The sequence below is a fragment of the Artemia franciscana genome, chromosome 6 (genome assembly GCF_032884065.1).
Source record: "Artemia franciscana chromosome 6, ASM3288406v1, whole genome shotgun sequence".
NCBI classification, from domain to species: domain Eukaryota; kingdom Metazoa; phylum Arthropoda; class Branchiopoda; order Anostraca; family Artemiidae; genus Artemia; species Artemia franciscana.
This window is the reverse complement of record NC_088868.1, coordinates 213277-227358: the sequence shown is the minus strand read 5'-3', so window position 1 is coordinate 227358 and position 14082 is coordinate 213277. Positions and strand designations below refer to the sequence as shown.

At 34.6% G+C, this 14082-nt stretch overlaps 1 protein-coding gene across 1 annotated transcript in view; it reads right to left on the bottom strand.

The window, feature by feature from the left end:
• The window catches only part of LOC136027878 (uncharacterized), a 93056-nt gene that overhangs the window by 55769 nt on the left and 23205 nt on the right, over positions 1–14082 (bottom strand). The window contains exon 2 of the mRNA XM_065705294.1: positions 73–254. Coding sequence (XP_065561366.1) covers positions 73–254 — 182 coding nt within the window. The remainder of the gene's footprint in view (positions 1–72; positions 255–14082) is intronic.

Below are 14082 nucleotides of genomic sequence, written 5' to 3'. Positions count from 1 at the left end.
TCCCCTTTTTGAGAAAAACTTGGTTAAATTTTTTGGAAACTCTCCAAAAAACCAAAACATCAAAATATTTACCTCCATTTAAAGGGGCCGCTGATCCATTATGTCCATTGTGAGAGCTTCGCCATTCTTGAACTTTCTCGATGCTATCCAATGCAACATAAGCTTCGGCTACAGAAGCACTGTCTCCATTCTCCCCCTCGTTTTCTTCCAGTTGTCGAGCATATGCTGAGTCGGCGTAAGCATGAAAGCAACACCTTAAAAATAGTACTTCCATACATGCACAGACATACATATGTATATATCTACACAATTTATGTCAAACTGATTTTATATATATAAACATAAATAATATACAAATTGATTAGTTTCTCATAAACAGAAATTCTTCCACCATAACATACAAAGAACAAAAAACGAAATGAGACAGTTATGGATGAGCCCTGACATACTTGTGCAAACTCAAGGGTAGTGTGATTCTGCCCCGAAATTAGCCAGCAAAACTTATCCATGAAACTACTGCTAAGATGTCATTAGGACGTAAGCATCTTAATAAGTCATTAATATGAATTAGGAATAATATGGAGTAATATTAGGAATCAATGAACTTGAACTCAAGTATAAAAGTTCTAAATGGATATGTTCCTCTGAGTTAGTGATTCATTGACAAATATTGATATTTGTTTTGCTACATGGGGATTTTCAAATTTAACATTTAGTCCAAAACATCAAATTACAAGGGCGCAATTTCACGAAAATCTAGTTGGAGGAGGGAAAGGATTTTTCGTAAGTTTTTCTCACCAACCAGTGCCCCTGTACGCTCTTCATTATTAGTGACTTTTTTTCTGAAGAATCTAATAGCATCCGTTTGCACCTGTGTGTGCACCTAATTTGCACCTCAATTTGCACCTGTGTTACATCATTTCTGATGAGTTGTTCCGTTTAAATTCAGGATCCACTTTTATAAATTCCGTAAATAAATATTCTTTGTAGAACCCAATTAAAATTTTCCTTCTCAGAAACAAGGTTTAAAAAATGCTTCTTGTCAAAAGGTTTGTTTTACAAAATTTGCATTTAAAAATTAACGCAGGTATGAAGTCTGTCATGACTTAAAAATTGCAAAACCACCAAACATATTTCCAATTTTCATTTACTATATATATATATATATATATATATATATATATATATATATATATATATATAAATGAATTGAACAAAGTAAACAGCAGCACTAAACACTTCGAAATCATAAGTTCCGTCCCTTAAAACAGTCTCTATAAAACCTTCCATCGCAATAATTAGCTCCCTAGAAGAGGTCTCCAAGATACGTGGGAGTCGTGGTGCTTCCCTCTCCCCAGGCTATTCCTTAAATTTCCAATTACTCATAAAATGTTCCAGGTCATCCCCATACTCCCCACAAAGGGGGCAAGCATATAGGATTTTATATATATTATTATGATAGATGATTTTCAAATTTCCAAATTTCCAGAGGCAAGAGATTTATATGCTCTAAAAATTTGCCCCTTAAAAATCTTGGCTCCCGAAAAATATACGTTCCAGATTTACCCTTTTTTCTATTAAACTTTTTCATCCTACATATCAGCTTGCACTAAACTATCCTATTTTTCCTTTTAATCCTCGCAGCCAGCTTATATTGAAATTCTTCTCCATTTTTTTTCTCTTTTTTTTACGTGTTTGTGTGTGTGTGTTATATACGCCACTATCCCTATCCTGACAAAGTTTTATCCATTTTTCGACCTCCATTTGAGGCAACCAACAGATTCTATTTAATGAATACCCCCTCTCAGAAAGGGCTTTAAATAGATGTGCAGCTTGAAATAATACTGGATATTTGCCCCTTAAAGTAATAAGCACAATATTTGGGGCTTGTCCTTTATCGTGAGTAACGACTAGACTTTTATACATGTGCTGACCTCTCCTAGAAGGAGTTAACATGTGGCTTTGACAAAAAAAATTTCCCCCGAAGACGGTTTCAGAAGAGGCTGCTTCCTCATCAACGCCCCGCTATTTACACTAAAGTTTGACTCTTTCTCTCAATTCTTCTTTTTAAAACAGTAAAAAACTTTAGCGTAAAGAGCGGGGCGTTGATAAGGAAGCAGCCTCTTTCATATACGAAGTAATTTCTGTTCGTTTTAAGTTTTAATGTCGCTGCTTACTTTCAGTTTAAAAAACTTGTTTTTTTTAATTTAATTTCTGAACGTTTTTGAATCAATGCATGTTTTGATTTTGGCTCTCCGCAGAGGAATGAATAATCAAAACATAATTCGCATTTTTTCGCAATAATTACTGTTTGTTTTAAGTTTTAATGCTGTTCCTTACTTCCAGCTGAAAAAGCTTTTTCATATTTATTTTTTAATTGTTTTTTTTAAATAATGCTAGTAAATCCTGCTCTCCCTTCATGGAAATTTTCTTCTCCCATGACAAATTCTCGATGGAAAGTTCCCCCAGCATATCCCTTTCTTCTCAACCCCTCCCCCAGCCAAAAAAAATCCTCCTGAAAACGCCTGTACACTTCCCAATAACCATTACTATATGTAAGCACTGGTCAAAGTTTGTAACTTGTTGCCCCTCCCACGGGGACTGTGGGGGAGTAAGTCGTCCCCAAGACACAGTTATAAGGGTTTTCGACTACGCTGAACAAAATGGCTATCTCAGAATTTTGATCCGTTGACTTTGGGAAAATAATTAGCGTGGGAGGGGGCCTAGGTGCCCTCCAATTTTTTGGTCACTTAAAAAGGGCACTAGAACTTTTCATTTCCGTTAGAATGAGCCCTCTTGCAACATTCTAGGACAACTGGGTCGATACGATCACCCCTGGGGGAAAAAACAACAAAAAAAACAAAAAAACAAATAAACACGCATCTGTGATCTGCAAAAAATTCCACATTTTTGTAGATAGGAGCTTGAAACTTCTACAGTAGGGTTCTCTGATACGCTGAATCTGATGGTGTGATTTTCGTTAAGAGTCTATGACTTTTAGGGGGTGTTTTAGCTATTGGTATCAAAATTCCATTTTTTAGAGTTTTGGTTACTATTGAGCCGGGTCGCTCCTTACTACAGTTCGTTACCACGAACTGTTTGATAGCCCTAGAAAGTAGGATCTAAACTGCTTAGGGGTAGTCTTTCAATAGAATACGTCATGCGAACCTATGACATTGTTTCTGACCGGTTTTCATAAGTGGACGATTATGTGGAATTTTATTCATTCAGCTGAACGAAACCGTCATCTATAATTCCTATAGCAGAAGCCATCGCGTGTTCTCTCATGCGTACTTTTATTTTATGAAGGTCAGGTATATTTAAATTAGTGCTTCATACTTAAATGTATTTGCTCTACAGGTAATTAGCCTCACAGGTTGTTATTATAAGTTTTGCATGCTAATCCAATACTTTTGAATGAAAGCTGTAGTATACGGGTTTATGTGATGTTCATCGAATGTCTATCAGGTGTACTAATTTCCTAGTACCACTACTTTGCTAACTAGGTTACCAATCAAGGCTGTATCCAGTGCCAGTCAAATTTTGTTCGGGGGGGGGGGGGCAAAAGAATATCAGTGATTATCGATTATCAAGACTGCTGTGTGCAAAATTTGTTTAAACGAACTATTGTTACAATGTACGGGTCAGAGAAAGGATAGAGGGGGAAGGGGATCAAACCGGGAACTGGCCCCCTGGATACGCCCTGCTACCATTAGTTTCCCAACCAGTGTGTAAAATTCAGAAATTAATTGAAATTAATAGAAATTAATTAATAGAAATAAATAATAGAATTAAATAGATAATAAAAGAAATAAATAGATAATAGAAGAAATAAATAATAGAAATAATAGAATTAAATTAATAGAAATTAATTGAATTCATAAAATTCAGAAATAAAATTCAGAACTCTCTGCTCTTCAGCTTTTAAAGCAAAATTAAAAAATTAAAACAAAAAACAGATGGACAGAATAAATACGAATATCTCGATTTAAGTTTGTCCATACATCTCTATGATTGGGCTGCATAACGATAGATAGGGGTAGTTGTTTTTGAGAAATCCTTTATTTAAATCAAACACACAACATAATAAATAATCCACCCAAGGAACAGAGCTTGCCAATGGGAAGGGAAAAATTTAATGAACATAACTTGAAAAAGGAAGAAAAAAAAACAAAAAGAAAATCAAGAGAGAGAGAGAGAGACAGAGATCCTTACTGCAGTTCAGACGCGAAACCTAATCTTAAATTCAAACAAGAGAAGCTGCTAAGTCTTGCTAAGTCATTATTTGAGTATAATTTGTACCTGATCCCTTCAAAAAAGAACAATTTAATAGATTTCTGTGTTTCGTCATCTAAAGTATTCGAAGCTTTGAACCCCCTATATATAAAGGAAAATTTTGTTCTGGTTGGTCAGAGGAGCCTGAAGTTTATAGCTTTGGCGTGACGTGCAGATAATGGACTTCGGAAAACAATCGGAAAATTTATATTTTTAACATTTAAACATAAATCCCCAAGGCCAGCTGCGGGTAGAATTTTAATTTGCTCATAAGCCTTTCTTACGTCTTTAGCGGACTCAAACTGCGTTACTTTGGTAACTCTAACAAAATTTTGGATGAATGGGAAATAACGTAATCCATAGAGATGCAAAGTACAAAACTTGAGAATGAGTAATAGAAAAATAGACTTAACAGAGTATAAATACAAGAAAAATGTTTCAATTTATGCAATATATATTAATTGTGATTTAGAATTCGGGATAATGGTTCAATAGGATTTTTAAATGTTAATATTTTATCGAGCAACACAGCAAAGTACTTAACTGACTTTTTGATGTTTAATAACTTCCCACAGAACAAATTTCCTGTATCCATTGCCAGGAAATAATTACTAGTCTTCGAATCCTTAAAATATATAAAAAAAATTGATTCCTTTGGTTTTAACCTAATATCAGCGGCACCATGACACCCATTTCCCCCTCATACATTTTGAAAAAACACCTTTTCAGGTATTTTATTTTAAAAAATAAAAAAACATACCCTTGTCCCCTACATGTTGTAAACTATCATTTTTATTAAATAGTTATAAATTTTAATTATAATCTTATAATATTATAATTTTTTTAAATGATAATTTTTTTTTTATTATAAAAAAAAAACTTGAACACAAACCTAATCTACCAAAAAGCTTCCAAGCCTATTTTTACTCTTTGAGATGTGATTTGGGAAAGCCCTTTTAATACGCCTTTTTAATGAGATGTGAGACGATCCATATTCAGGCAAAATAAAATAAGTAAGTAAGACGGCACACGCCTCTTAAGGTCCAAACAGGCGGTGCTGATCTCCGTTTTTATAGTTGTTCAGCCAGAAAGTGCAATGGGAGACTGGGGGCAAACCATCCTGTTCACCTGATATAAGCACTATCAGTGTCCTTTCACACTTTAATAAGTTATGGAAGCGCTGTCAGCAAACATTGGTACAAATCAAACAGTTCGTGGTAACAAACTGTAGTAAGGAGCGACCCGGCTCAATAGTAAACGAAACTCTAAAAAACGGAATTTTGATGCTAAAAGATACATCAAAAGAATCAAACTTTCATGCTGATTTTAAATATATAAGTTTCATCAAATTTAGTCTTTGTCATCAAAAGTTACAAGCCTGAGAAAATTTCCCTTATTTTGGAAAATATGGGGGAAACATCTCCTAAAAGTCAAAGAATCTTAACGAAAATCACACCATCAGATTCAGCGTATCAGAGAACCCTTTTGTAGAAGTTTCAAGCTCCTATCTACAAAAATATGGAATTTCGTATTTTTTGCCAGAAGACAGATCACGGGTGCGTGATTTTTTTTTTTTTTTTCATTGATCATCGTATCTACCAAGTGCTCCTAGAATGTCGCAAGAGGGCTCATTCTAACCGAAATGAAAAGTTCTAGTGCCCTTTTTAAGTGACCAAAAAATTGGAGGGCACCTAGGCCCCCTCCCACGCTCATTTTTTCCCAAAGTCAACGGATCAATATTTTGAGATAGTCATTTTGTTCCGCATAGTCGAAAGCCATAATAAATATTGGGACTGTGGGGGAGGGGCTGCAAGTTACAAACTTTGACCAGTGTTTACATATAGTAATGGTTATTGGGAAGTGTACAGACGTTTCCAGGGGGATTTTTTGGTTTGGGGGTGGGATTGAGGGGAGGGGGATATGTTGAAAAAATAAACATGAAAAAGTTTTTTCAATTGAAAGTAAGGAGTAGCATTAAAACTTAAAAGGAACAGAGATTATAACTCATATGAGGGGTTCTAAAAATACTTTAGCATAAAGAGCGAGGTATTTAGGAGGAGATAAATACCTCGCTCTTTATGCTAAAGTATTTTTAGTAATTTCAACTATTTATTCTACGGCCTTTCTGATTCAGGAATCATTCTTAAAGAATTGGGACAAAACTTAAGATTTAGTGTAAAGAGCGAGGTATTAACGTGGGGACAAACCCCCTCATATACATAATAAAAATATAAGAATATAAAAATTTGTTACGTAAGTTAATTCTTAAGTTTCGTATATTTTTTACTAACAAAAACGTTCGTTAAAAATTAAAAGTTCTAGTTGCCTTTTTAAGTAACCAAAAAATTGGAGGGCAACTAGGCCTCCTTCCCCACCCCTTATTTCTCAAAATCGTCTGATCAAAACTAAGAGAAAGCCATTTAGCCAAAAAAAGAATTAATATGCAAATTTCATTTTAATAACTTATGTGTGAAGAGCCAAAATCAAACATGCATTAATTCAAAAACGTTCAGAAATTAAATAAAAAAAAACTAGTTTTTTTACTGAAAGTAAGGAGCGACATTAAAACTTAAAACGAACAGAAATTACTCCGTATATGGAATGGGTTGTCCCCTCCGCAATCCCTCGCTCTTTAGGCTAAAGTTTGACTCTTTGCCACAATTCTACTTTTTAAAACAATTAAAAACTTTAACGTAAAGAGCGAGGGATTGCGGAGGGGACAACCCATTTCATATATGGAGTAATTTCTGTTCGTTTTAAGTTTTAATGTCGCTCCTTACTTTCAGGTAAAAAAAATAGTTTTTTTTTATTTAATACTTCTCCAGGTCATAGATGCTGACTTTAATGTGTGCAAAATAATGTCTTAATTGCTCACAAAAAGTAAGAAGAGTGACCTTACGGTTCAAGGGCTGAACTTTGAAATACGCCAAATTCAAAGTCACAGCTCAGAAGACAGACTATTAATGCGGACACTATGTGTGTACTGAATGCGATCTAATGGTAGGCTAAGTTTTCAAAAAAAAAAATTGACAATTTGGATGGTTAAGTAGAAAGTTGTCAGACAATTGGAAAGATACCATATCAAACTGTTTGCGGTAACGAACTGTAGTAAGGAGCGACGTGGGTCAGTTGTAAACGAATCAAAATGGAATTTTTATATTAATACCTGTATCAAACGAATTTTCCCCCCTCCTTAGTGAGAAATTATATTACCCAATTGGCATGTTTCTTGTGTGTGTTTCTGTTTCTTGATTTTGTAATCATTGATTCAATTTATGGGTATACAGTTAAAACAAGAGTGACACATGGCAAAATGCATGGGACATTAGGGGACTGGGGGTAAAGTATAGTGGAAGTTAAAGTTTTTTCCCAAAAACTTATTTAGTTGGTCTAAACTTGACCAAGTTTCAACTGTTAGCTTCAGAAAATTAACAAAGTAATGTTTGAATATTTTAAAAGCAGTTTATGTAATCAAAAAATCAGCATATAATTAAAATATATAATATAATAGAATGTTTCAGACCTTGACTGTAAAAAAGAAGAAGAATAAACAGCCAAAGGCACATGGGAAATTGGGAAAGTCAAGAATATAAAGTTAATTTGCAATATAAACATCTAGTTTCATTTATTACTTTTTGATTGATTAGTTTTCTTGTACATCATTTGGAGTCTCATGGGTTACCTGGCATTATCTAAAAAAATGATTTTTCAATAAAATGTAAGGAGCGACATTAAAACTTAAATCGAACAGATATTATTCCGTATATGAAAGGGAGTGCCCCCTCCTCAACACCTCGCTCTTTACGCTAAAGTTTTCATTCCTTTAAAAAGTAGAGCTGTGACAAAGAGTCAAACTTTAGCATGAAGAGTGAAGTGTTTAAGAGGGGGTAGCCCCTTTCATATACGGAATAATTTATGTTCGTTTTAAGTTTTAATGTCATGGTTTACTTTCAGTTGAAAAAACTTCTTATTTATTTAATAGGCCTATATCTTAAAACTGGAGGAAAATGCGCATTCAATTTTTAATAAAAAGATCTTCACTTGTAATTATACAAATTTTGGTAGTAGTGAGCACCAAATTCAAAAAAAAAAGCTTAGAACACATAAGACCAATCCACTTAACAACGTGTAGTTTTCTTAGAGAGTCAATGATTTTTTTTTTTTTTTTTTTTTTTTTTTTTACGAGCGAAAATTGTGGTCAAATATAACTAGTTGGTTTTGTACATTTATCTTCATGGTTCAAATCGGCAACCCTGACAAAAATGAGATACTTCCTAAGAAACTTCATTGATTTTTAAATGACAAAAAGAAAAATTTCAGAAAGTTGGCGGTAGCTTCTTATTACCCGATCAAAGGTGCCGCGTAAATATCATAGTTTCATTTTCAAAAATTAGACTGTAAAGAGAGTCGACGAGCTTCGTCTACTGGGAACTCGTTTTTCAACCGATCTCTCTTTGAATAACCGTCTTGATCGGGTGAGAACCTCCTGCGCAAGAAAGCTTGGAGTCACTCTTCGCTGTAAAAACCTTTTTCCATCCAGCTCGATTATCCCACTTTACAAGTCCTGTAAAGGTTATTCAGGTACCCCACTTTACAGGTACTTATCGGCTATATAATAAACACTATAGAATTTCGATCGCGGATGATGCGAACATGACACAAGAAACTGGTCAAGCAACTTCTTTATACCACACAATTAGCTGTGGCTTGGTTGGAAAATAAATTGTAGCAGTATCTTATTTAAGTATGTAGTTGGTATTTGGTTTGGTTAGGTCACGAATTTAATACATGCTATGCCCCCCCCCCCTAATTTGCAAAAATATAGCCCAAATTTGTTTCTAAACTATCTTTTCATCATATTTTGTTTGATTTCATTAGCATTAATCGAACTTCACTTCCCGAGTGTTTACTACATAACCGATAAGTACAAAATTGAATGGCGGCATATGAGATAACTTTAGGTGTCTGGCGTCGTGAACAATAATATTAATAATAAATGTGTTGGGTTAAAATAGGTCACGCGTGCTGTTTTCAGTTAGAGACGAACGAAGTTCTTCTCTGTTTGCTTTCCCATACTCTTAGGTCGTATGTAGCTGGCCTCAATAGCCTAAGCGTGAGAATTGCTTTTACAATTTTACCAATTACACTGCACACCGATTTGTTCAACAACCGAAAGTAGGGGTGCTTACAAATAAGGTATAATAATGCCTGTTAGATTTTCCTCTGTCATCCTTTTTTCATCGTCAATGAATAGCGTTAAGTGTTCGCTTTTAAAATCTAACGTGATATTTAAAAAAAACTTTATGTTTCATAATTACCGTTATTGTAAAAGGTAATTTGAAACTATTTCCGCGGTTTTAAATGCTTAACAAGCAGATTTTTGTGTTTCCATATAGTAGAAACCTATAAGTAATGTAAGTAGTGTGTTTCTAGGGTATGCCGACTTTCAATAACCACATACACCAGGTGGCGCCTCCAAGGATGACAAAAGTATGTCATATGTTGCAGAACTGTGCTAAACGTGGAAAAACTATCCGGCACACGTGATGCTCCGAGCAGGTGGACCTGGCGGCAGAAACTGGGCATACTCTCGATGTTTCCCAGTTTATAATTGAAGTTATTATTTTATAATTCAAATTACATTGTTTCAAATTATAATTACTACATTTTCACGGGCGTTACTATTTTTCATCTGTGTTGACACTTTGAAACGTGAAAATCAATAAGCAAAACTAATTAGTTCAGTTTGGCAATGCTTTTCGTCCGTAAAAATTCCATCATTAACTATCTATCGACTCCCAAAGACAAGTAAATCTGCACCGGATAGCTACCTCTTCTTTGAGATATATATGGTTGAGCAAGTTTCCACATAACCAATTAAAACACTCAGAATTCATTTTCACTGTCCTTGGTACTTTAATAACTTCTTATTTTTGAGATCCCAAAGTGTAATACATATATGCATAAATGCAAGATCCAATAACATCTTACCGATGATAAGCCCCAAAATGCCTTCAGTGACTCTTTGAGAAGAATATACCAAGGACAAATTACAATACTTTGCAAAGTCGGAGGGTGCTTATAATCAACACCAAAAAGAGCTATTAATCAGTACACAAAAGTACCAATAAACACCTCGCATAAGACGAGGTGGAGCTCACTTCGAGTCGCCTGGTGTACATCTCGGGGGATCACGATTACCACAGAACTCCGCCATATTTGGCACAGTTCCACCCCGCTTGGCACAGTCCCAAAAACACTTGACACACTTCCCGAAACGATTGGAACAGTTCCATTATGTTTGGCATGCACCACATGGTGTAAAAAATTTCTGAGAGCCCCTTGGCATAAGATGGCATAATAAGAAAACAAAAGATGCACCAAGAGCACAATTTTTCGAGCATAACGTGCCAAAGACTAAGTTATGAGGTCCAGTTAAAAAAAAGTGTCCCGTCTGGCAACACTGGAAGCAAAGAAAAAAAACTCTATACCGGATCAGAACCACTAAAACATGGTCAGAGGCACAAAAGTCATGTCCACCTGTGAAAAACTATGTTAGGTTTTGTTAAAGCGCAAATTGCAATTTGTTTAATCTTGTTTGTCATCACGTTTTTTGCATAGTTAAGACTTCAACAAGGTAGTTTGGAATGTTGCCTTGATAAAACATATCTTATTTACTTAATTTGAATTCCATGACACGCCAATTTATCCTAGAAAGACACTCAAAGAGAAAATTCTTCCACTCGAGTTGACATTAGCCATGATCCATTCAAAACCTTAAAAAATTAACAATAATGTAAAAAATGAAGTTTGGAAGCTAATTTAGGATCTGAAATTAATGGAGGAATATTTTGGTACTTCACAGGCTCAGAATACAAAGTGAATTTGATTAATTTAATATAACTAATTTATTATAATGACAGGTTTAGATTGCCAAAACTTTACAATGAAACGTTAGCCATTTCGAAAGATTTTTTATTTTATTAGGTTAATGATCTTTATCTGAAGAATTTAAAATATAAAAAACCAGGGTTTTTAAAAATTCAAAAAAAATATTTTTAAAAATTAAGCTTCTTTTCAACTATTAATTTATTCTACTTTTAAGATTGGTTTACTTTAAAATTTTATTTCTGATCGTTTAAAGCTTTAAATTAACCACTTTTTCTTAGAAAAGTTTTCCTTAAACTAATATCTACACATTTCTTAAAAGACACGGTACTATTATTATTATTTAATTGCAGGAACGTGAGCAAAGTTGTATCAGCTTTTTTTAAATGTTGGAATTAAAATGTTCGATAGAAATATAAATTATAGGTAAACTTTGAATATATAGTCAATTGTTTGATCAGCCGTAGTTTTGCATTTTTTTTTTTTTTTTTTTTTTTTTTTATTTTTTTTTTATTTTTTTTTTTTTTTTTTTTTTTTTTTTTTTAGCGTTCTTTCTATAAGATTTGTATTGGATGGTGATAGGAATTTTAAATAATACAAATTAACGTTTTGCATAATTTTTCTGTCTGCTATACGGCTTATGCCGTTCCAATCCCCGTCATGAAGACACCCTTGAATATACACGTATTATATCCATCATTTAATTAAAATATTTTATTAATTATATTTTATAAATATATATAAAATATATTTATTAGAATAACTTTATAAAAATGTTTGTTTGTTTTAATTAATGCCTCTCATATAAAAAAAAATCGATTTTTTCTTTTTTTTAATAAAGTTAACGTCACGAATCAGTTAATCAGGAATTGCTCCCTTATTCATTTTTATCTCAAGGGAGATTCCTCTGGTCATGTCTACAAACCCTGGAATTTTCAAGGCGAGTAGCGAAAAAAAAACGAATTTCTGGCGCTAAATTCGATATAGCCCAACTTTTCTTTCAAATTGCTTTGTCCTCATTAAAATCTTTTCTTTCAGTCTCACTACCCTGAAAGTTTCAAGCCAGTCGGCGAAAAAAATATTTGACCAGTTTTCGGGTGTCACGGATCGATGTAACCCAATATTTTTTCTAACATCCCCCCCCCGTAGCTTCGTTTTGCCGGGTTGAGGTACCCACCAAGACACAAAACCATCAGTGACTCAATAAATATGGACCTATTTTGATCTCTAGGAATCAATTCACCCCAATTCTTTCACTATATTTTTCAGTCAGAGAAAAAATAATGTTCTTTCAGATATTTCTCGATGACGAATTGATGTAAGCCGTTTTTAGAAAGTTGTTTCTTCTTCATTTACTGGACCAAGGGGACTTCGCTTGGTCCAGTCTACATGCCTTGTAAGTTTAGGCCAATCACAGTAAAACAAAATGCTTCCGCAATTTTTAGGTGTAACATCAATCCAGCCAAACTTCAAAATGACTTCTGGTATCTCTGTCAACACATCCTGTAAGTCTCACGCATTTCAGAGCCGCAACAAATTAGTTTCAATCTAGCAAAGAAACAAAATTAGTTTCAATTTTTCCTGCATAGAGGTCTATCTGGCCCAGGAACTTGTGAATGTGAATTTCAAGCCGATTGGAATCACGGAATCATGATTCCATTTCCGGGGTAATGTGTCTTTTGGTCTGAGATGATCAAAAACATTCAAATGCATATAATATATGCCTAAAGTGTGACTAGATATTATCTAGTCACACTTTTTGGCTTTAGCTGAAAAAAAAGTGAATACTGGTCGATGAGGAAAAAATTAGGCCCTTTTTGTGCGAAATGTTTTTTTTCTCAAACAATTTCCATGTATAGGGGTTCCCTTGACTGAGGCTGGACAAATGTTTTTCAGTAGAAATTGATGGCCCTTTTTGGGGAATATGTTTAAGAGACCCAATCTTTTGTACGTCTCATCCTTTCTCCTAAACATAGAACTTTCTAATTTCCCGTGAGCCTAAGTCCCTAAGAGGCTCAAAGCACAAGAAAACAGGCAGATCAGAGGCGAAATACAGATCAGAGGCAGATCAGAGACGAAAGAACTCTTCCTGGAAAAAAATCGGACCGAAAATTCTGCGGTTTTGTTTGTAGACAACATACAAAGATTCCTCGGGTAATTTTAAAAACAAAATGAAACAAGAGCTAAGAGCTTATATGGCACTTGTGACGAGACTGGAAGAGCCAAGAGCAAAGAGCTCATATGGTAGGAGTTCAAACAAAATTCTAAGAATCAATAGATTGATTTAAAAGGGAAATCAGAGGCTTTATGCCGGACGGGATTTGTAATAAGAGCTCTGAGTCACGAGATCCTTCTAAATATCAAAATTCATTAAGATCCCATCACCCACTCATAAGTTATAAATACCTCAATTTTTCTAATTTTTTCTCTCCCTTCAGCCCCCAGATGGTCGAATCAGGGAAAACGACTTTATCAAGTCAATTTGTGCAGCTCCCTGACACGCCTACCAATTTTCATCGTCCTAGCACGCCCAGAAGCACCAAACTCGCCAAAGCACAGAACCCCACCCCTAACTACCCCAACGAGAGCGAATCCAGTACGGTTAAGTCAATTACGTATCTACGCCATTTGCTTATTCTACCGACCAAGCTTCATCGCGGTTCCTCCACTCTAAGCGTTTTCCAAGATTTCCCCCTCCAACTCCCCCCAATGTCTAAGTTCCGGTCACCCGTTCTGAAGTTAAAAATACCCTAATTTTTCTAATTTTTCCAACTTAACACCCCCAGCTCCTCCAAAGAGAACGGACCCGTTTCAATTATGTCAATCAAGTATCTAGAACTTGTGCTTATTCTTCCCATCAAGCTTCATCCCGATCTCTCCACTCTAAGCGTTTTCCAAAAAAATTTTCCCCGGATTCAA